The sequence below is a fragment of the Trichomonas vaginalis genome, chromosome IV, assembly GCF_026262505.1.
Source record: "Trichomonas vaginalis G3 chromosome IV, whole genome shotgun sequence".
Classification (NCBI taxonomy): Eukaryota; Parabasalia; order Trichomonadida; family Trichomonadidae; genus Trichomonas; species Trichomonas vaginalis.
In genome coordinates this window covers 2,246,179-2,269,249 of record NC_067206.1, presented here as the reverse complement: position 1 = coordinate 2,269,249, position 23,071 = coordinate 2,246,179, and the positions used below count along the sequence as shown (strand labels likewise).

At 31.1% G+C, this 23,071-nt stretch overlaps 7 protein-coding genes across 7 annotated transcripts; 2 read left to right on the top strand and 5 right to left on the bottom strand.

Moving 5' to 3' along the window:
- Window positions 1-20: 20 nt before the first annotated feature.
- TVAGG3_0013730 (biological adhesion protein) lies at window positions 21-10,264 on the bottom strand (the record flags this gene model as incomplete). Its single annotated transcript, XM_001579714.2, has 1 exon — window positions 73-10,182. The coding sequence occupies one exon, from the start codon at window positions 10,180-10,182 to the stop codon at window positions 73-75; it is 10,110 nt and encodes a 3,369-aa protein (XP_001579764.1).
- A 407-nt stretch (window positions 10,265-10,671) lies between these two features.
- Window positions 10,672-12,874, bottom strand: TVAGG3_0013720 (biological adhesion protein; the record flags this gene model as incomplete). Its single annotated transcript, XM_001579715.2, has 1 exon — window positions 11,142-12,513. A coding segment is annotated over one exon (1,372 nt), but the record flags the coding sequence as incomplete, so codon positions are not given.
- A 1,632-nt stretch (window positions 12,875-14,506) lies between these two features.
- TVAGG3_0013710 (RNA polymerase II transcription regulator recruiting protein) lies at window positions 14,507-15,060 on the top strand (the record flags this gene model as incomplete). The annotated part of the gene is made up of 1 exon (XM_001579716.1): window positions 14,552-15,046. The coding sequence occupies one exon, from the start codon at window positions 14,552-14,554 to the stop codon at window positions 15,044-15,046; it is 495 nt and encodes a 164-aa protein (XP_001579766.1).
- Window positions 15,061-15,141: 81 nt separating this feature from the next.
- TVAGG3_0013700 (5'->3' exoribonuclease family) lies at window positions 15,142-17,328 on the bottom strand (the record flags this gene model as incomplete). Its single annotated transcript, XM_001579717.1, has 1 exon — window positions 15,154-17,286. The coding sequence occupies one exon, from the start codon at window positions 17,284-17,286 to the stop codon at window positions 15,154-15,156; it is 2,133 nt and encodes a 710-aa protein (XP_001579767.1).
- A 172-nt stretch (window positions 17,329-17,500) lies between these two features.
- TVAGG3_0013690 (reversible hydration of carbon dioxide) lies at window positions 17,501-18,055 on the bottom strand (the record flags this gene model as incomplete). The annotated part of the gene is made up of 1 exon (XM_001579718.1): window positions 17,501-18,055. The coding sequence occupies one exon, from the start codon at window positions 18,053-18,055 to the stop codon at window positions 17,501-17,503; it is 555 nt and encodes a 184-aa protein (XP_001579768.1).
- A 996-nt stretch (window positions 18,056-19,051) lies between these two features.
- On the top strand, window positions 19,052-20,384 carry TVAGG3_0013680 (spectrin binding; the record flags this gene model as incomplete). The annotated part of the gene is made up of 1 exon (XM_001579719.2): window positions 19,052-20,380. One exon carries the CDS (start codon window positions 19,052-19,054, stop codon window positions 20,378-20,380), a length of 1,329 nt encoding a protein of 442 aa, XP_001579769.1.
- A 40-nt stretch (window positions 20,385-20,424) lies between these two features.
- On the bottom strand, window positions 20,425-22,920 carry TVAGG3_0013670 (ankyrin repeat and SOCS box-containing protein 4 family; the record flags this gene model as incomplete). Its single annotated transcript, XM_001579720.1, has 1 exon — window positions 20,425-22,920. The coding sequence occupies one exon, from the start codon at window positions 22,918-22,920 to the stop codon at window positions 20,425-20,427; it is 2,496 nt and encodes an 831-aa protein (XP_001579770.1).
- Between the last annotated feature and the right edge of the window lie 151 nt (window positions 22,921-23,071).

The following is a 23,071-nucleotide window of genomic DNA, read 5'->3' as shown; positions in this document are numbered from 1 at the left end:
TAGAGATTGATTTTTGTTAAAGATAGTATTATTTCAATATTTACATGAATATATAAAAATAAAATATAAAAATTAAAGGAAGCTGAAGAATCCTGAGCGTCTTGTTGCAGAGTAATGTTTCTGGGCAGCATCAATTTGCTCTCTTGTGCAGCCAACCAAATCCAAAATCATTGGAATCAGTGGCTCTCTTTTATCTTCATCCTGTAAGAAGAATTGCAACAAAGACCTTCTAAGATATCTGTCCATCACATTCGACTGATCATTTCTATTTGTCTGCGATGGAGTAACAATTTCTTCGATTTCTGTTTCATTTGTGGAAACAATCTTCAGCTGTACTCTTGTTGGCTTCTTTGGACTGCTGCCTGAATCAGATTTAGCCTTGTAAGACTTCAATGTCTTTATCAACTGTTGATTCTCTTCCATCAACTGACCGTATAAAGTGTTCGACTTCTGAACCATCTTCTTCAATGATTCGTTCTTTTGTATCAAATCATCACTTGCTTCGTTGTTTTCTATCTTCTGCTTGAGTTCTTTGATCTGCTCTTCCAATTGAGCTTCGTAGGAAGAGTTATGAACTGAAACTCCGAATGACTTGATTTTCTCTTCCAAGTCTTCGATTGTTTTCACTCTCTTCTTGTCCAATCTCAGAGCTCTCTGCAGCAAGATTCTAAGTTTAGCAATGATTGCATCTTTATCTGATCCGTAGTCAATGGAAACATCGATATCTCCTCCGAGTTCAGCGATCTTTTGTTGTAAAATCGCGTTTTCATTGACATAACTATTTAATTTAGTTTCCAAATCAGAAATCTTCTTCTTCAATTGTTCATTTTCTTCTTTGAGTTTCTGGAAATCATCTTTTTCTCCTTCGTCAAGATTGATATCTCTGTTTACGACTTCAATACCTTCGTCTTCTTCTTCATTCTTCGTTTGAGAATTGATTTGTTCTTCATACTTTTGTTTTTGTGCTGAAATTTGGCTCTGGAGATCTTTGATTTGGTTCTGGAGTAGATTTATTTGGGAATTGTTCTGGTAATCTTTCATTTGTTGCTGCAACTCAGCATTTCTGAGTTTGAGTTCTGTGATTTTGTCTTCTCTCTGGTCGTTTGTTTCTGCATTTGTTTGCAAATCTTTGACTTGTTTCTCAAACTTCAATTTCTCTTCTTCAATGTTTTTGTTTTCGTTTCTAAGTTTCTCAATTACAGATTCAAGGTTTGCAATTTGCGATTTCTCTTCTGTTTGGGAAATTAATTTGTTTTCCAATTCAGAAACTTTAGATTGCAAATCATTGATTTGTTTTTCGTAATTTGATTTCATTTCTTCGGTACTTGACTGATCATTTTGTTGCTCCATTTGTTTGAGAACTTCTTCTAGAGCAGATTTATCTTCTTGCAATTGAGATTTATCATTATTTAGCAACTGAATTTCTTCATTAATTTTCTCATTTTGTTTCTTAACTTCATTTAGTTCTTCTTGTAATTGAGATTTCTCATTCGAAATCTGATGAATTTGTTCTTGCAAATGTGTTCTTTCATTTAAGAATTCATTGATTTGTTCTCGAAGTTTAGATTTCTCTTCTTCTTTATTGGATTGATCGTTATTAATTTCCTCATTTGGTTTCTTGATTTGATTGATTTCTTCAGCCAATTTAGATTTTGCATTGCTAAATTGTTCTTCTAATTGGACTTTTTCGTTATTAATTTCTTCATTCTGTTGTTTCAGTTGTTTAATTTCTTCTTCCAAATTGGATTTCTCTGTCAAAAGTTTGGTCTTTTCTTCTTCTGTTTCTCTGTCAATTTGAGTCAATTTCTCATTAAACTTAGAAAGTTGATTTGCAAATTGTTTGTTTTCTTCTTCTAGTTGAGGAATTCTCTGGTTCTCTTTAATCAACTGAGATTTCTCTTCTTCGAGTTTAGAATTCTCTTCTTTCATCTGAGAAATGAAATTCTTCAATTGAGAATCATTTGAAGAAATCGCGTTTTCGTAATTAACAACTTTCTCTTTCAAAGAGTTGTTTTCTGTTTCGAGTTGACTGATTTTAGCTTTGTTTTCGTTGAATGCAACTCTTGCTTTGGAAATAAAGTTTTCGTACTGAGAATTCTTTGTTTCTATCTCAGAATAGTGTTTCTGCAAATTCTCTAATTTCGATTCTAAATCAGAAACTTTTTGCTCTAAAATTTCAATTTGTGACTTATCTTCGTCAATTGTAGATTGGAGAGATTCAAGTTTTCCTATGCGTTCTTCTTCATTTTGTGAAATTTGTGAATTGAGTCCATCAATTTTAGTTTGTTTTTCGTTGATTGTTGCCTGCAAATGAGAAATTTCTTTCTTCGTATCTTCTTTAACTAGGTCTATTTGATTCATTAGTTCAGAATTAGAATTCATCAGTTTTTCGTTTTCTTCTTCTTTTTCAGAAATTTGTAATTTCAATGACTGGTTTTCATTTTGCAATTCACTTAATTTAGACTGAGAAATTTGTTCTTTGGATGAAAGAATCTCCTGGTTTTCGATCTGCAATTCAGAAATCTTCGAGTTATATGAATTAGTCAATTCAGAAATCTTTTCATGCAAAGATTGATTTTCTGTCTTTAAGTCATTTAATTCAGATTGAAGTTGAGATATTTCTTGGATTTGGTTCTGTAATTCAGAAATCCTTGAATTGAGAGAATTAATGGTTTCTTGGGATTGAGATTTGATTGTTTCGTTTTCGGTTTGAAGAGAATGAATTTGTGTTTCAAGTGTTTTGATTGATGTGTTTTCGTTCTGTAATTCATTCAATTTAGTTTGACTTTCTTTCAGTTGATTGTTTAATGAATTAAGAATGGAATTAGCTTTGTTCTTGATAGTAGTGTTATCGTTCTGTAATTCATTCAACTTCTGTTGAAGTGATGAAATCTCGGAATTCTTTGTTTCATTTTCTTTCTCTAATTCATTCAGTTTAGTCTGAAGTGAATTGTTGCTGTTCTGTAGTTCATTCAACTGAGACTGATTGTTCTTCAGATTTATATTTTCTGTCTGAAGTTCATTGATCTTTTGTTGCATTGAAGAAAGCATCGAATTGGCTTTGCTCTTAATGTTCGAGTTCTCATTTTGTAAATCATTTACTTTAGATTGAAGAGAATTAATTTCACTCAAATTGTTGCGAGATGAAGCTAATTCATTCTGCAAACTTATGTAATTTTGTTTCAACTGTTCGTTCTGAGACAAAATTTCAGTTCTGTCTTGCATCACTTTGACCTTATACTCATTAAACATAGCTTTCATTTTCTCTATTTCTTCTTCCTTCGACTTCTTCAAATTAGCGCAAATCTGCTCCAATTTACTGTTTTCTCCTTCAAGAAGCGACAAACTCTGTTCAGAACTTTCATTCGCCAACTTCATGTTCTGAATCAAATCTTCTTGTTGCTTCATCTTGTTTTCGATTGCTATCTTTTCATTCTGCAAAGCACTGATTTGGCTCTGAGCATTTTGAATAACTGTATTTAGTTGAGATTTGATCTGATTAAGTTCATTTTCTTTCTGAGACAATTTTTCTTCATTTTCTTTCTGGAGATTTTGCAAGTTGGAATTTTCGTTTAATTTCTCATTCAAAAGTTTGTTTGCTCTTGTCTTTATCTGGTTTATCATCTCATCCTTCTCTTGTATTGTCTTGTTCATTGCATCTGCTTGCAAATTAAATTGCTGTCTCATTTGCTCGTTTTCTGACAATTTTTGTGAAATCAAACCATTTAATCTTTGGATTTCTTGATCATCGAATGACTTCTGTTGTTGCATCTGATACACAGCTTGTTGTTTGATGTCATTTAACTGTGATCTAGTGGTTTGAAGTTCTTTTGTAAGATTTTCAATTAAACCGTTTTTATCATTCATCATCGTCATCATACCTTGGGATTTCTTATTCATTTCTATTTCAGCAGAATCAAGGAGGATTCTGAGCTGTTGATTTTGGTAGATAAGAGATTGTTTTTCTTGAGATTTCTTTGCGTTTTCCTTCTTCAGTTCTTCGATGTTTGCCTGCATTTCATCGATTGTTTCACTCAAGTATTCAACAGTGCTTCTGATGTCATTTGTTTCATTTCCTTCGTCTTCATCAACTAATTCGATGACTTCTCTTGATTTGACAACTTCTGATGGTTTGGATTTGATTGGAGAGTAATCCAACTGACTGATGTTTGTTTCTTCGTCCGGAACTTCTCTTTCTTTGGAGAAAACTCTTCCTTCTTTGATTGATTCTTGCGTTTGATTGGAAAGTTTCTGCTTGATGTCGGAAAGAATGTTACTTATTGAGTTGACTTCTGATTTGTCATCATCTGCTTTCTGCTTGATTGAAGAGATTTCTTCATCTCTTTCTTTGATTGTTTCATTAAGCTTCTCCATTTCTTCCTTGTTTGCAGATAATTCGTTCTTCAGAGAATTGATTTCTGACTGTAATTCAGAAATTTCTTTCTCTTTTTGTTGTCTGATTTCGCTTATCTTATCATTATTTTCGTTATCTCCTTCTTTTTGTTTAAGCAATTCAACACTTTCATTAAGTTTGCTGTTGAGAACATTGATTTCTTCTTCTTTCTGTTTCAACAACTCCAATTTTTCATTTGAAAGGGTTTGGATTTCTTCCTCTTTCTTCTTTTGGATCTCATCTCTTTCTTTGATTTCCGACTGAAGTTTAGAAATTTGCTCTTGAAGTGATGAAGTAATTCCTGATTTCTCTTCTTCGAGAACTTTCTTCAAATTCGAAATTTCTTCATCTTTTTGTGCTAAAGAGTTGTTGAAATTCTCTTTCAACAAAGAAATTTCTTTCTCTTTTTCTTGAATTGAACCATTCAGATTTGAAATTTCTTCTTCTTTCATCTTCAATTCATTTTCTTTATTGATTTCATCACTATTAACTTTCTCTTGTAATGAAACAATTACTTGTTCATTTTCATTTACTAATGATTGTAATTTAGAAAGTTCTTCAAATTTCTCTTTAATTTCTGATTTGAGGTTGTTGATTTCTTCGTCTTTTTGCTTTAACTGATCATTAAGAGATGAAATTTCAGTTTCTTTAGTATTGACATCATTGTTTTCTATATTGACTTTCTCTTGCAATGAAGAAATTTCTTTGTCTTTATCATTTATTGATGATTGAAGCTCAGATATTTCTTTTTCTTTCTCAGCAATTGTAGAATTAAGTTTTTCTTGTAATGATGAAATTTCTTCCTCTTTCTTCTTTTGGATTTCATTCAAAGAGACTATTTCTGCTTCTTTGGCATTGACTTCATTGTTTTCATCATTTACTTTGCCTTGTAATGATGCAATTACTTTCTCTTTCTCTTGAATTACTGAGTTAAGATTGCTGATTTCTTCTTCTTTTTGCTTGATTAATTCGTCCTTTTCTTGGAGGGATGAAGTAATTTCAGATTTCTCTTCTTCGAGAACTTTCTTCAAATTAGAAAGTTCTTCATCTTTAGCACTGATTTCTTCTTGTTTCTGCTTTAGATCTTCATCAAATTGATGTTGAAGTTCCTGGACATGCTTGGATGAGTCGTCAATTGCTTGTGAATTCTGAGATATTTCGTTGTCTTTTTCATTGAGAGAAGATTTGAGATTTTCAATTTCTTTCTTCAGATTTGAAATCTCATTTTCTTTCTCATCGACTTGTTGTTTGTTTTCTTCATCTTTCTTTGTAAGCTCTTCAACTTCTTTGTTGTGATTTGAAACTTCTTCATCATATTTACTTAAAATACTTGCAAAATCATTTTCCTTCTCAGAAAGAGATGATTTAAGAGCTTCGATTTCTTGCTTAAGCTTGTTGTTGTCGCTGCAAACAGTTTCATATTCACTGTCACGTGATGACAACATGTTCTGAAGCTCGCTAATGTTTCCAAACAACTGAGAGTTCTCTGTTTCTTTAGTTTCAAGTTCAGCCTTGATTTCATTGATTTTGGCATCTTTTTCTTGCTCAATTGATTTAATCTTTTCATCTTTAGATTTGATGTCTTCATCATATTGTTTGATGAATTCCTTCAAATCATTGATAATCCTTGAATTTTCTTCATTTTGTACACTCTTTTCTTTGATTTCTTCTTGAAGATCATTGACTGTTTTGTCTTTATCAGAGATTTGAGAAGAAAGAACGGTGATTTGTTGGTTCAATTCTTGCAATTGGGATGTTTTATCTGATAATTGAAAAGCCATTTCATCAATCTTTTGGCTGAGTGATGTATTAGTTTGCTTCATGTCTTCATTGGATAAAGTCTCTTGTTTGAGCTGCTCTTCGAGTTTGAGAAGTTTTTCTGAGAGTTCATTTATTTGCGATTCTCTTTCTGTATTTAATTTGTTGATGTTTTCATTCAACAAACTTTCTTTCTCTGCTTTTTCTTCTTCCTTCTTCGAAATAATATCATTTAGTTCGTTAATCTTCAATTCTTTCTCTTTAATTTCTGTTTCCTTTGTTTGAAGTGCATTGTTTCTTTCAGAAATTTCTTCATTGAGTTGTTTAATTTCTGTTTCTTTAGATTGAAGTTGTTGATGAAGTAAGTCAATTTCGTTGTTTTTGTTGTTAAGTTGCGTGTTAAGTGTAGAAATTGCTGTTTCTTCGTTTGTTGTAATTGATGAAATTTGTTCTTTCATTTCGTCAATCTGCGAATTCTTTGTTTTGTTTTCTTCTTCAAGTTTGTTGACTCTTTCAGTAATTTCTTCAATTGATTTATCTTTATCTGAAATTTCCTGATTCATTTCGTCAACCTTTGATTGTTTATCTTTGATTTCTGTTTCTTTTGTTTGAATTGTTTCTTGAAGTTTGTTGTTTTCTTCTTCTTTTTCTGAAACAAGTTTAGTAAGTTCCTCAATCTGAGTTTCTTGTTCGGAGTTCTTTGTTTCAAGACTGTGAACTTTATCTGTGAGTTCTTGCAATGAATTTTCTTTGTTTGAAATTTGTTGATTTAATTCGTCAATCTTTGAATTATTTGATGAAATTTCTTCATTCTTCTGTTGAATTTCTGAATCTTTCTGTGAAATGATTTCGTTGAGTTCATTGATTTTAGTTTCTCTTTCTGAAAGTTCTTCATTCTTTTGGTTGATTTCTGTTTCTTTGTTTTGAACTGTTTCTTCAAGTTCATTAATTGATTTTTCTTTCTCTGTGAGTTGAGATTCAATTTCAGAAATCTTTGTTTCCATCACTTTCTCTGCTTCTTTAAGGCCATTGATTTCATTTTCTTTCTGAGTGATTTGCTCATTGAGCTCTGCAATCTTTGTTTCTTTTTCATTGATTGTTAATTCTTTCTTAGAAATTTCTTCAATTAACTCATTTATCTTTGATTCAAATTGAGAAATCGTTTCATCTTTAGTAGAGATTTCTTTACGCAATTCATCAATTGATTTATTGAGATTAGAGATTTCTTCATCTCTTTGTGAAATCAATTTAGAATTCTCTTCTTTTTCCGCTGTATTTGCTTCATTCTTTGAATTAATTTCTTTTTCTTTCTCAGCCAATTTTTCTTGCAATGAAGAAATTCCATTTTTAGATTTAGAAATTTCTTCATCTTTCTCTGAAATTGCTTGGCTCATTAATTCCTCAAACTCCTTGTTTTCTTTATCTTTCTTTGCAAGTTCTGATTGAACAGCTTCAATTTCACTGCATTTTTCATCGTATTTAACAAGAAGATCTGAAATGTCGTTTTCTTTCTCTGCAGGTTTTGATTGAAGAGAACTTTTTTCTTCATCTAAACTTTTGATCTTCAAATCTTTTTCTGCAATCTTGTTGTTTAACTCTAAAATGCTTGCATCTTTAGTTGCAATTTCATTGTTTAATTCTTCAATCTTCGAAGAAATATCTGCAATTTCTTCTTGAAGTTGATTGATTTCTGAATCTTTCTTCGAAACCAAATCATTAAATTCTCCAATCTTTGAATCTTTTTCTTTGATTTCTTCATTCTTTTGGTTTAATTCTGTGCCAAGGGACTGAAGTTTATTATCTCTGTCAACAATTTCCTGATTCTTGCTTGAAATTTGTTCATTGAGTTCAGTGATATTTGTGTTCTTGTTTGCAATTTCTTCATATAATTTGTTGAGCTTGTCATTCAATTCATTAATTGCTTTTTCGTTTTCTGTTTCTTTAGATTGAAGTTGTTGATGAAGTAAGTCAATTTCGTTGTTCTTGTTGTTAAGTTGCGTGTTAAGTGTAGAAATTGCTGTTTCTTCGTTTGTTGTAATTGATGAAATTTGTTCTTTCATTTCGTCAATCTGCGAATTCTTTGTTTTGTTTTCTTCTTCAAGTTTGTTGACTCTTTCTGTGATTTCCTCAATTGATTTATCTTTATCTGAAATTTCCTGATTCATTTCGTCAACCTTTGATTGTTTATCTTTGATTTCTGTTTCTTTTGTTTGAATTGTTTCTTGAAGTTTGTTGTTTTCTTCTTCTTTTTCTGAAACAAGTTTAGTAAGTTCATCAATCTGAGTTTCTTGTTCGGAGTTCTTTGTTTCAAGACTGTGAACTTTATCTGTGAGTTCTTGCAATGAATTTTCTTTGTTTGAAATTTGTTGATTTAATTCGTCAATCTTTGAATTATTTGATGAAATTTCTTCATTCTTCTGTTGAATTTCTGAATCTTTCTGTGAAATGATTTCGTTGAGTTCATTGATTTTAGTTTCTCTTTCTGAAAGTTCTTCATTCTTTTGGTTGATTTCTGTTTCTTTGTTTTGAACTGTTTCTTCAAGAGTGTGAACTTTATCTGTAATTTCTTGCAATGAATTTTCTTTATCTGAAATCTGTGCGTTGAGTTCGTTGATTTGTGATTCTTTATTATTAAGCTGTTCATTCAATTCTTTGATTTGTAAATCTTTTTCTTCTAATTTATGAATAAATTCGTTGATTGAGTTATCTTTCTCTGAAAGTTCAGTTTCTTTCTGAGAAACAAGTACTTGAAGTTCGGAAATGTTTGAATCTTTTTGTTTAAGATTTATATCTTGTGTTTGTATTTGTTCTGTGAGTTCTTGAATCAGTTTGTCTTTCTCTCCGTGCTGTTCTGTCAATTTTGAAATTTCTTCTTTCAGATGTGAAATTTCTGTTTCTTTCTCTGAAATAAGTTCTTGATTCTTTGAATCTTTTTCTGTGGACTCCGTTGTAGATTTAGAAAGATTATCTGTTAATTCTTTGATTTGTTCATTAAGTTCATCAATCATAGAATTTTGATCACTCAATTGTTTTTGAAGTTCATTCTTTTCTTCTGAAATATCATTAACCATTTTATCTTTCTCAGAAACTTGTGAAGAAAGTTCATTGATATTTGATTCTTTCTGACTGATTTCTGATTCTAATTTAGAAACATTCTCTTCCAATTCTCCAATTTTAGAATCTTTTTCTTTGATTTGTTCATTTAGTTGTGAAAGAATTGTTTCTTTTCCTGTTTGTTGCTGCATCATAAGTTCATTTAATTCATTGATCTTTGATTCTTTCTGTGAAAGTTCTTCATATAAATTGTTGATTCTATTTTCATCATCATTTCGCAATGACTCAAGTTGTTGTTGCAATTCCTCAATTCTAGAATTCTTTTGTTTGTTTTCTTCTTCGAGATTATTTATTTTCTCTGTCATTTCTTTCAATGAATTATCTTTTTCTGATATTTGTTGATTTAATTCTTCAATCTTTGATGATTTTTCATTAATTGTTTTCTCTTTCTCTGAAATTTCTTCTCTAAGTTTTGATAAATTATCATTAATTTCATTTATATTTGATTCTTTCTGAGATAATGTTTCAGTTAATTCGGTGTTTTGTTTGTTAGTTTGTTCAAGTTCAGATCGAATTTGGGAAAGAGTTGAATTAAGTTCGTTGATTTCGTTATCTTTAGATTCAAGTTTGAGTTTGATTTCTGAAATTGTTTCTTCATGTTCTTGCTTTGCTTTTTCAAGTTGTTCTTGTAGTTCAGTGAATGATTTTTCTCGTTCTGAAACATTTTCTGTCAATTTGGAAATTTCTGTTTCTTTAGATTGAAGTTGTTGATGAAGTAAGTCAATTTCGTTGTTTTTGTTGTTAAGTTGCGTGTTAAGTGTAGAAATTGCTGTTTCTTCGTTTGTTGTAATTGATGAAATTTGTTCTTTCATTTCGTCAATCTGTGAATTCTTTGTTTTGTTTTCTTCTTCAAGTTTGTTGACTCTTTCTGTGATTTCTTCAATTGATTTATCTTTATCTGAAATTTCCTGATTCATTTCGTCAATCTTTGATTGTTTATCTTTGATTTCTTCTTCTTTTTCTGAAACAAGTTTAGTAAGTTCGGAGTTCTTTGTTTCAAGACTGTGAACTTTATCTGTGAGTTCTTGCAATGAATTTTCTTTGTTTGAAATTTGTTGATTTAATTCTTCAATCTTTGAATTATTTGATGAAATTTCTTCATTCTTCTGTTGAATTTCTGAATCTTTCTGTGAAATGATTTCGTTGAGTTCATTGATTTTAGTTTCTCTTTCTGAAAGTTCTTCATTCTTTTGGTTGATTTCTGTTTCTTTGTTTTGAACTGTTTCTTCAAGAGTGTGAACTTTATCTGTAATTTCTTTCAATGAATTTTCTTTATCTGAAATCTGTGCGTTGAGTTCATTGATTTGTTGATTCAGCTCATCAATCTTTGTATTATTTGATGAAATTAATTCATTCTTTTGATTAATTTCTGTTTCTTTTGTTTGAACTGATTCTTGCAGTTCTTTGATTAATTCATCTTTCTTTGTTATTTCATTATCTTTTTCTAACAAAGATTCATTCAGATTTGCAATTGTTTTGTCTTTTTCTGATGATGAATTATTAATTCTTTCTATTTCCTTATTTAATTCATTTATTCTATTTTCTTTCTCTCGATTTTCTTTGTTTAATTCTCCAAATTTTGTTTCATTTTGTTGAACAGTATTATTTAATTCATTTAATTCATCAATTTTATTTTGTTTCTCTTGATTTTGATTATTTAACTCATTTATTTTCTCATCTTTCTCTTTGATCTGATTGTTTAATTCATTAATTGCAGTGTTTGTATTGTTTATTTCGTTGATTTTCTCATTAATTGATTCATTCAATTCACTGATTTTAGAAGAGAATCTGTTGATTTCTTCTTCTTTCTCTTTAATCACGTTGTTTAATTCTTCAATTTTTCTGTTTAATTCATTGATCTTTTCCTCTTTTTCTGTTATTTCTTTCGTCATTTCGCTGATTGCGTTGTTTAGCTCAGCTATTTTGTTGTTTAAGTCACTGTTGTCTTTAGTTACTGCGTTTATCACTTCCTCTTTGTCCAAAATTGTTTCTGTGAGCTGATTCACTTCATCTACCTTTTCCTGGATCTTTGTATTGAGCTGAGTGATTTCGTCGCCCAGTTGTGATATCAGTAGCTCTGTTTCTTCCTTTTCTTTGTATAGTTTTTGGATATCCGCGTTATTATTGTTCTCATTTGAGAGACTTTGGACTAATTCTTCAATCTGTCTGTCTTTCTCTTGGTTTTGCTTGACGTATTCGCTATTTTGAGCCTTCAAATCATCATTTTCTTTTGTAATCATCTGAATAATTTCGAATTGTTTCTCTTTCTCTTCTTCTGAATGGTTTTGAGCAGCTTCTTCTAGCTGTTTGATTTTATCTTGGCTATCTTTAATTGCTTGATCTTGTTTGGCAAGCTTTTCATCTTGTTCTGAAATCAAATTTTGCAAATTTGTTTCTTTTTGCTTCAAAACATCGATTTCTGTTTGCAACGATTTAATTGTTGCTTGAGATTGGACATCTTGCGCTTCATATTGATTTAATTTCTGCTGTTGTGAAGAAATTTGAGAATTTAAGTCAGATAAAGAAGAATTTGAATTATTTTGCATCTCTTTGATGGAATTATTCAATCTTTGTATTTCATCACTTAATTTAACCTCGTTTTCTGATTTAATTTTAATTATATCTTCTTGATCTTTTAATTTTTGCTCTAATTCGGATCTCTGACTGTCGATTACTTGTATTACGAGATCTTTGGCTTTGATTGACTCTTTTGCCTGAAGTTTTTCGTTTTCCAATTGTTCATTTAGTAATTTTAGTTGTTTCTTGAGATTTTCTTTTTCTTCATTCAGTTGTTTCTGAGTTTCATCAAAAAGTTTTGAGAGTTTATCTTTGTCTTCAGAAATTGCTTGTAATAAACTTGTTTGCTCTTCATCTTTGTTCTTTAGCTCTTTTTGGAGCTTGTCGTTATCAACAAGAAGCTTATTTACCTTCTCCTCGTATTCTAGTTTCTCTTTATGGAATGTGTTTATCAATGTTTCTGTGTCGTTATTCGCTAATTGTGCTTTTAAGTCTTGAATTTGAGCTTCAAGAGATGTTTTTTCCTCTTGAAAAGCAAGGAGTAGCGAATCTATTTCAGAATTGTTGCTGTTTGATTGAAGTTTTTTGATTTGTTCTTCAAGTTCTTTCTTTTCTATGTCGAAGGCTTCAATTAAGTAATTCTGCTCTTTGTTTTGCTGTTTGATAGTACGCTGAAGTTCGAGAATTTGATCTTGAGCTGGATTTGACGGAGCTAAATTTATAATTTGCATCAAATCATTTACTTTTTGCTCGTAACTCGAATTTTCCAGTTTTAATGTAGATATTTCATTATTAAGCTGCTTGATTTTTTCATTGTTATCAGTCATTATTTGTTTTTGCTCATTAAGTTTTGTTTCAAAATTCATTTTCTCCTTCATCATTTCATCTATAAAAGCATTTAAGGAACTTTCCTTTTGTTGTGATGCTTGTAATTCCATTTTATACGCTTGAATTTGACTTTCAAATGCTGAAGAAGACAGTTTTGCTATAGTTAATTGCTCATTTATTTCATCCCTTTGCTGTATAAGTTTTAACGCAGTCTTTTTAAGCTCATCTGCAGATCGGATCTTACTGACCGATTCTGCAGAAATTTGCGCCATAATAAAATATTCTCAACAACTAAAAATTATAACTAAAATGTTTAGTATTTTAAGAACTCTAGAAAATAAAATCTCAAATATATTGGGATATCGTTATTGAAATTTTAATTTTAGTCTCTTTTTCAAATTGGTATTGAATGATATTACAAACAACCAACAAATTTGTATCGCCAATCAATGATAACAATTTAAGGCTATTATTAAGATAATTATTCATATTTTTTATTAGTGAACATGAAATATATATTAAAACTGAACAATTATCATGAATTCCATGGATAGTAATAGTAAAAAAGGACATCGACTCTGTGATGTAATGCAATTTCATGAATTTAATAATTGATATTTTTAATTTCCATTTTCCTTTTCGTTTGTAATAGAAGAGTTAAGTGCAATGGCATCAATACTACAATAACAGCTATATCATATCTTTTTTTTTCTCAGGTTTTTCATAAGGTAGTCACAAAATCTAAGTAGTGAGGCTCTCAAAAATTGAACCGTACTCCATACAAAATTTGTGTACCCTCACTACTTAGATTTTGTGGCCTTCAATTGAGAGGTTAGTTTTGATAGAGCACGTTATAAAATTAAAAGGGAAAAATAAATAAAATTTAAACATTTAATTATATATAATGTAAGGAGTGTAATTCCAAATTTTCTAAAAACTATTCAAATTTGAGCATTTTTTTGGAAATAGTAAATCTAATATGTACATCTAATAACAACATGATTCATCACCTTTTCAAGCTCTGCAGTCAATTTTTTGACATTTGATTGAAATAAATGTAGCAAAAATTACATTTCATTAGGAATATATGAGTTTCTCTGGAAAGGCTGATAAATTTTAAATTTTGTCCAATCAACATGAATGCATTGAGAAATTTGGATTGATTTTCTGGTAGAATCTGGAACAATTCAACCATGTATAAATGGATCATGTAATCATCATGAAATGTTAGTGTTAGAGTTCAAAAGAAACAGAATGAGTGGAAATCAAACACAATCTGAATAATTTTAAACGTATACAATCTTTAAGTTTGTATTTTGAATTCTACATATATGATTGTGTAATTCGTTCTTTCAAATTTTCGGATTCAGGCATGTTTTGATAAAATTCATTCCCAAAAACGTCAATTAACAATTAAATTTAGTGTATTTTAAATATGTATACGTATTATATTTTATAAATTATATTAAATTCGCAAAATTTTAAGTTTTAAACAAAAATAAAAAATGTTCAAAATATGAAATTATGCATAGGATATTAAAATTTACATGTTAGCAATTTTTTTGAATTGCTTTCAATTTTCATATTGAAATTTTTAAGATTTTTTTCTGAAATAATAAGCAAGAATATCAACCTAAATAATATTAAATTCCATGCGTTAATTTCCCCTCAAAAGTCATTGACCGCCTCTCAATCTAGATTTTGTGAGTACTTTAGTTTGATAAAATTATTTGGGCGACAGAAAATTTTTAGAATTGAATGGTTCATCTCAAAAAATTGAATTGATAAGAAAATATACTAACCTCCTCAGCGAAAAATGATAATATACATGATACTGAACTTTTAACTAAATTAAAAAACAAAAAGGTGACAATATGAATTCACACATCCAATTGTTGAAAATTCATTTTTTGAGCTACCACAGAAATTTCATTTTCAAGTATGAGAGCTTGCCTCAGTAATCACGCCAACTTTAAATTCACAGAGTCAGATGACAACAAGCTTAGAAGAGTAATTGCCAAGATTGGAACGAATAATTGGAAAGAAGTTACCAAGTATTTTCCAAATAGAACCCAAAGGCAAGTTAAAGATAGATGGGAGAAATTTTTGTCTCCTGACCTCAATTTCGGTCCTTTTTCAATTGAAGAAGACATTCAAATTTTGAAATTATATAAAGAATATGGACCAAAATGGATGCAAATTTCCAGGATGATGCAAAATAGATCTGATGTTATAATTAAATCTAGATTCCAGAAACTACAACGACACAATGAAAGTTTGGATAATTTAATAGAAATTTCAAATAAAAATCAACAAAGCCAGACTGAAGTAGCACCATTAAAGGAAATAGATGATTTAATATCATTTGATGAATGTATGAACTTAGAGTATGACATTTTAGATAATGTTTTTAATAATTTTATTCCAGAATTTTAGACTTTGGTAAAAGTTTACTTTCGGATAATTATTATCTTTTTAAAGTTTGTTTGGATTTAAAAAAGAAAAAAATTAAAAATAAAAAATATTATTACAAACAATTTATTTCAAAAGTTGAATATTGATTTGCCTTGCTTTGATGATTTCTTGTGAGAGACGCTGTTTGTCTTCTGCATTTCTCTAATTCTGAAATCTTCAGGTTGATCAAATGGAATTCCCGGAACAACTAACAAATTCTCTTCTTTCTTGGTTTGATTAAACATCTGTTTGAGTGTTTTGACTCTTTTTCCTTCAATTATTTTTTGAGAATCTAAATTAATTAAAGGAATCTCAGCACCTTCCAATATTTGATTGATTCTTGGATCATTACTATCATATGGAGGTAACTCATAGATGCATTCATTCTCATATCCTTCAGAATATTCAGTAATTGTTCCAAGAATAGTTACTTTTTGCAATTTATTATACAAAAACGTGACACCGAAAGAATTTCTTTGTTTTTCTTCTTCGTTGAGAGAATCATTCACATTTCTCAAGCATTTCTTAAGTTTATGCGCGTCAATGAAAGGAATCAACACATGTCCTTTCCAAGCCGTAGTTCCTCCTTCGAGGTCGACTTTGAATTTTTTCGGGTAAAAATCCAAAATTGGGGAATCATCAGAATTCATCAAATCGCACATCATTTTCGGAAGACACCAACTCGACTGTGGTGGCAAAACAGCCATAAGCTGCTGCAGAGGAGTAAAAGGATGTCCCAAAACAAACTCATTCTTCACATCACAATCCAACAAAACAAAATCACTGACTAAAGGTGCAGAATGATATGGATAAAACCATGACCAACTTGCAACACCTTTCGTGTAGTACTTCAATACCCATTCCATGCCTTTGCAGTACTCATGTACAACATTTTTAATATTCTCTTCGTCTTCAAAGCCAAATTTACTCTGATAATAAAATTTCTTGTCACGTTTCGTATCGTAAATTTCTAAATTATTTTGATTTTTTTGAAATTTGGCGGTTACAAGTTTTTTGTCATTTTCGGGCTTATATTCTGTCTTAACATCATTGCATAAGTTATTAACATACTCCGATACCGAAATTGATCTTTCAGAAGGACTCACAATATTATGAACACTTTCTGGCTCGAGATAGTCAAATCCAAGCATGAAAGGAAGCAGGTTTTTCATCTCGACATCGCCCGTGTTGGTAATGTATGATGACAGTTGGGGTAATAATTTTTTATATCTTTCAAATAATTGGTCGACAAAGCCTCTTGGAATTTCGAAGCCAGGAATCTGTGGTAAGAAGTCATTTCCTGCTGCAAAACATAGAAATACTATATCATCTATGACTCGCTCAAGATCCCAACCAAATTTAACATCAATTTGAAGTTCTCTATCAAGATACTGCCTGAGAACAAAGATATTAGCAAAAATAAATGATGAGGGGCCAATTGGCTTGTCATTTTCTTTTTTGTCAAAAATGTTTTCGCGTAATATTGAAAAATATACTTCATGAGAGGCCAATGCTAAGAATATAAGATCTGCATCTAATCCATACATAACATGACGGGTGTTTGGATTGTAACCATCTGTTAATCTTTGAATTCTAATAAATTCCATTATTTTATGCTCTCCTTCGCCAGGAACTGATGCATCAGAAAGTATAATTGCGATGTTTGACCATGCTGGTGAAGTATTCTGCATTTCTGAAATGAAAGACCTCAAAATTTGGGACAAATCACACATAAATTTTGTACCTGGAGTAATAATATTACTGTCATGATCTTGAATGTATTGTTCTTTCATGATTTTTTCTGCTTCTTTTTGTTTGCCTAGTGTAATTAATTCTTGAAAATTCTTGTTTCGGTTGTATTCTGAATCTTTTGCTGCTCTGAATCTTCTAGATCGCTGTTGGTTCATTTTGGCACGTGGGGCAACACCATCAATTGCGAGATATAATAATTTTCTTGGCCGAACAATATTGAAAATGCGTTTAAGATATAATTTAATATTTTCATAAACTTCTTCGATGTTTTTGGGCTGTTCTCTGTCAGCTGGATGAAAGCATGAATGGATTAGGCCGTTCATATCAATATATAAATTATCAAATTCTTGGGAACCAATTGTATTTGGATTAGACTCCAAAGGATCAACATCTACATCACTTTCAAGAACTCTAGATACTACTAATGGATACTTCCTTTGTAGCCATCGAAAAAAAGAGGGAACACCCATTCAAATAAGGACGATAAGAAATTTTAATTGATAAGATTATCTTCACTATGTTCTTATCATGCCCCACAAAATAGGATTCAAAGGTGAAACTTCCAGGAAATGTTTCATAGTCACTTTAGTGTAAAAATAGTCTGCAATCAATAGGAAGCCATCTGTGAAATATATATAATTGAATCATAAATGTCATTAGTTATGATATAACAATATAAAAAAATTATTTATTGTATCCATTAACAATGGTTGTTAATTTGCCTGTGTCTGGATTGATAACAAGACCATGAATTGGGATATTCTTGGTAATTAAAGGATTTTCACGTAGTTTTTGAACAGTCTTCTTTACATTATCAACAGGATCTTTGAATTCATCAACCCAATGACTAAGATCACCTTTAACTTTCTCAATATCTTGTACCTTTACTCCTGCTTTGATCATCGCAAGGCTAAGAGAATCACTTGTAGCATGAGTCATACCACATGCTTCATGTCCGATAACAAAAATCTCCTTCGCTCCAAGTTCATAGATGGAAACAAGTAGGCTGACAACAGTATCGCTCAATCCAGTAGTCCAAACTCCATTTCCAGCAGCTTTAATAACTGTAGCTTCGCCGCGTTTAACTCCGATAGCATCCTCAACAAATGAAACCAATCTTGTATCCATGCATGTAACAATTGCAATCTTACGCTGCAGGCATTTGTTTAGCTTTGGAAGATCTGGATGCTCTTTGAGGAATTTTTGGTTATCTGAGTGCAGCTTCTCAAGCTGGTACATGTTTAAAATTGTTTACAACTCTTTCAAAAAATTTTCAATATATGCTACTAATTTGATAATTCTGTATGATTGTTGAGCAGCCAAATTAATGCATTTTTTAATGGTGAAGATAATACTATCAATTTTTTCACTGAGTTATTTCAAATCTTTAAGATTGCTCCTTCAATTCGAAAATTGGTCAAATCAACATATTTTAGGCATATTAAAATAATATATCTCTAAACAAAAAAATCAGATGCATTCAAATTAAAAAAAATTACAGGTGAAAAATGATTATATTTCGACAATTCATTTATTGTTTTTACCTCTCCATTTTGAATGTACTCATAATTTTATACCGGCATTATTTAATCACTTTCTTATGTATATAATACTAAAAATAGTCGTTTTATTATTTCCAGTAATAAAATTAAAGAGTTAAGCAAATTTCAAAAATATGCATAACGAAATTTTAAAAAAGTAAGGTACTAATAATTCATTCATCGTTGACATCTTGTTAGTTCAATTTGTGAATCAGTTAATAAGCATTAATGTTGATATTTTGTTAAAAAAATTGGATGATTCAACTAAAATTTATGAAGTTGAATAGAATATCATTGCCTATCTTGCCTAAAATCCAGAATAAATAGCAAGACAACTCACAAATTATCATCCAAATGGTTTCTAATTTCAATTTCAAATTCTCGCTATCAAATGATGTTTTGGGAATATAAATATATACTTAATGTGTATTAGCATTCAAATACAAATGATGAATTATTAAAAATTATCTCCTTCTTCTGACAGAGAAACATAATTAATATTTTTTCCGATATTTGCGAAAAATGCATTGAAAATTTAAATTAAATACGGAAAGAAAATTAATCTCGAATTCAGAAATGTAAACATTCGACCATTTCCAAATGATTTTATTTATCATACAATTTAATATATTTCTTGATTAAAAAAAGTTGATGGTAGATAAAAACCGAAAAATTTTCCAAAATCATTTCACAAATGATGATTTCTCAGCATCCTGATGAGCTTTTAAAAGCTCTTCAGAATGATGACATCAGTGATCTTGAAAATTTAAGCAACCGTGAAGCTTTAACAGATATTTTCATTCAGTCAAATAAAGCAATTCGAATAGAAATGATGACAAAGGATGCACCCGCATTGGCAATCGCAGCATTTGAAGGAAGCGTCAAATCATTCCAGTATTTGTGGGAAAACGGCTCATCTTTATTAACAAATGATTTAGATTCTCGTAGTATTGAGCATTTTGCATGTGCCGGCGGTCACATGGATATGATACAGTATCTTGATCAAATTGGTGCTAACTTTGAGAAACTTGATAGAGCTTTAAGAAGTCCATGCCATTATGCTTGCCTCTATGGCCAATACGACGTCGTCACATGGCTATCAATCAGAGGAATAGATATCAATACAACAGATCTTACTGGTCAATCTACATTACACGCTGCTGCCTTGTCTGGAAACATTGAATTAGTGCAGTATCTTTTGGATAACAATGCTGATATTGGAACATTTGCACAAGAACACGTTTCTGTTCTTTGCTTTGGAATTAAATCCAAAAATTACGAACTTTTCAAATTTTTATTAGAAAAAGGAGCTCCAATTGATCCACCAACGACGCATTCAAACCTACTTGCATATGCATGTGAATTTGGTTGCAAGCAGATTGTTGATCATCTGATTCAGCAAGGATATAATATCAATTCAAAAGAAACAACCGGATGGACGCCATTAAATTTTGCGTTGAAAGGTAAGAATACAGAAATAGCAGCCTCTCTCATCAAACGCGACATAATCATTGACAATAAAGATATGTATGGAATGTTGCCAATTCACTGGGCAGCAAAATTTGACTTACTCGAACCTGTTATTTTATTAATTAGCCGCGGATGCAACTTCGATGTTAAGAACAAGAAAGGGTACACACCATTCTTCCTTGCCGCCGGATATGGCGGAAGAGAGACAGCTCAGTACCTCGCAGATAAAGGAGCGAATATAAACACTGTTGATCACCTTGGATTCACTGCTTTCATGTTTGCCGCTATTAATGGAAACCTCGACATTGTTAAATTCCTTCACGAGAAAGGCGCAAATATGAACGCATCTGATATGCAAGGAAATACTGCAGCTCATTATGCTGCATCAAACGGAAAGAAAGATATAGTAATGTACCTTGTTGACCATGGTGCAAATGTTTCAATGCGTAATAAACAAGGAAGAACTCCTTTTGAAGAAGCAAAACTAGCAAATCAAATAGAGTGTGTGGCCCTTCTTCCGCCTCCTGACAACCAAACATGCAGAATTTGTTAACATACTTTTTATTCTTTTAACTATATTTTTTTAATAAATTTTGTTTATTTTTGATTATCAAAAAATGCTGGTATAACCAAAAATAGTAGAAAACAAAAAATTATAATGATGCAGCAAATGCATCTATCATTTCCTGTTCTTGCGCCTCTATATTCAAGCTTATTAATAACTTCAGTCAAATCCTGTTTGTAGGCATAATCAATTGCTGTATTACCAAATTTGTCAGATGCATTGATGTCAATGTCTTTATTTATAAGAATGTCTACGATATCTTGCGATTGTTTGGTTGTGGCAGCAATGTGAAGAGCAGTCATACCGCTGTTGTTCGTTGCATTTACATTAATATCATGCGAAACTAGGAATTTGACTTTATAATAGTTGTTTTCACGAACAGCATTATGTAAAGCAGTGTTTCCATCTACATCTTTCGAATTAATATCTGCCCCATGAGCAAGGAGAAGCTCTGTTATATCTAGCATATCATTCTCAACGGAATAGTGCAATGCAGTTTTACCGAGTAAATCAACTTCATTAATGTTGAAATTATGATTGATTAGTATTTTTGCAATTTCATTCATTTCCTTTTGAATCGCGAAGTGAAGCACATTTCCATTGTATGGGAAATTTCCTTCAAGTTTGATACAATTTGAGATAAGAAATTCGATCATTTCGCACATGTTGTTTTCTATTGCAAATCTGACACAGTTATTTTTATTTGGAAGAGGAGTTTTGAGCACAGCTCCATTTGAAATTAGAATTTCAACAATTTCTTTGTTGTTGTTTGTTATTGCTTTGCAAAGAGGAGATTCCCCGTTGTCATCTGTTTCATTAATATTTGTTCCGATTGAGATAAGGAATTTAACCATTTCAACATCATTTTTACTAACTGCATCATGAAGAGAAAATTTATCAAGTGAATTGTCCAAAGATACTTTGTTCGAATTCTGAGAAATAATAGACTTGATGATTTCTTGACATTTGTTTTTAACTGCATACTGAAAGATTTCCTTTATCTCTTCTTCAGAAATTTTCGTACTATGTTTGATGAGTAACACAACTATTTCTATGTTTTGATTTTCAAAAGCTCGCTGAAGAGGACTCTGCCCTAAAATGCTAGTCATGTTGACATCAGCACCATGTTCTATGAGGTATTTTGCTATATCATTGCGATTATTGCTAATAGAGCTTATTAGAGGGGTGATTCCTAGGCTGTTTTTAGCATTCATATCGGCACCATGTTCAACAAGAATTTCTACAATGTCTTTGTAATTGTTATCAGCAGCAATAAAGAGAGGAGTGTTCTTGTAATTATTTATAATTTCAATATTTGCATCATTCGAGAGAAGAATTTCGACTATATCTTTGCTTCTCTTGCGAACTGCGTAGTGAAGAGCAGCCAAGCCAAATCCATCTTTAGAATTCGGATCTTCGCCATGCTTGACAAGAAATTCGACTTCATCTTTGTTGTTCTTAGCAACCGCTGATATGAGTTTGGTTGTTTCAAATATGCTAGTTCCTTTAGAATTATCTGAAGAATTAGATGAATATGTTGATGGTAGTGATGTTTCGCGCGTGTTGAGTTGTTTGTTGGAATCTGTGAACATGTTCATTGTCGATTGGAGATCTGCACCTAAAGAGATGAAGTATTGGACGAGTGGTTGGAGACAGAATCCGAATGAGTAGTAGCAGCATGATTGGATGTCGCCTGTGATCTCATAGTGTGCGGCAAGTGCTTCGATGTTCTTGTACTTAGAGCAGTTGCTCAAGTCGATCATGATGCCGTATTCGTCAAACAGACTTGTGACGTATTCGATGTTGTGAGAGATGATCGCATAGCGCATTGTCTCTGAGTTAGGTGTCTGGTGGCGCAAGCACTCGTCGATGATGAACTGGTTGCCACTAAGAAATGAGAAACTGAGACATGTGTTTGTGACACGCATGTTGTACTTAGTCTTGAGGAGGTTGAAAAAGAGGAGAGATCCGTAGTAGCAAGAAAGTTCGATGAGAGAGATTCCGTTGAATGTGTACGGATAAAGAGAACTTCTAAGTTTGATTTTAGTCTCAAAGCCTTGGTTGTCCATATAAGTTTTCAGAGATTGTAAGTCATCGTCCATGATGGAACGGAAGACACTTCCTTTTTCATGAACTTCAAAACTAACTTTCTCTTCTTCGAACTGCGTGAATTCTTTCTCACAGTGTGTGCTGATGAGGTTGTTGCTGTCCTTGGAGAGAAGGTATACGAAAATAGCAGGAATCTCTTCTCGAGGTTTGTACTCATCGTAAAGAACCTTGAAAAGAGAAAAGTATGACTTAAGATATCGATTCCTGAACTGGATGATGATACTGATCTCGTTTATAATCTGTGATGCTGTGAATATATTAGTTTCAATGAGTTTTGTTTTGATCTTTTCGAAAAGTTTCTGAATTTCTTCTTCATCATCTGTTTTCAGCATATATAACTCATTTATAGTACTACTATAATCTTCAAATCGACTCATTAAATCATCATAACGCTTATGGATTATTTTTTCATCAGTCATAACATAAATATTTAATTTTTGATTTACAAAGTCAAATTTTCAATTCAAAATTTTGTGAACAAAAATTACACTAAATAATAAAAAGTAGCTTTTGCCACTGGTAATTATGAGATTACACCGGGGGATGTATTCAGAAAGAATATGAAATGTT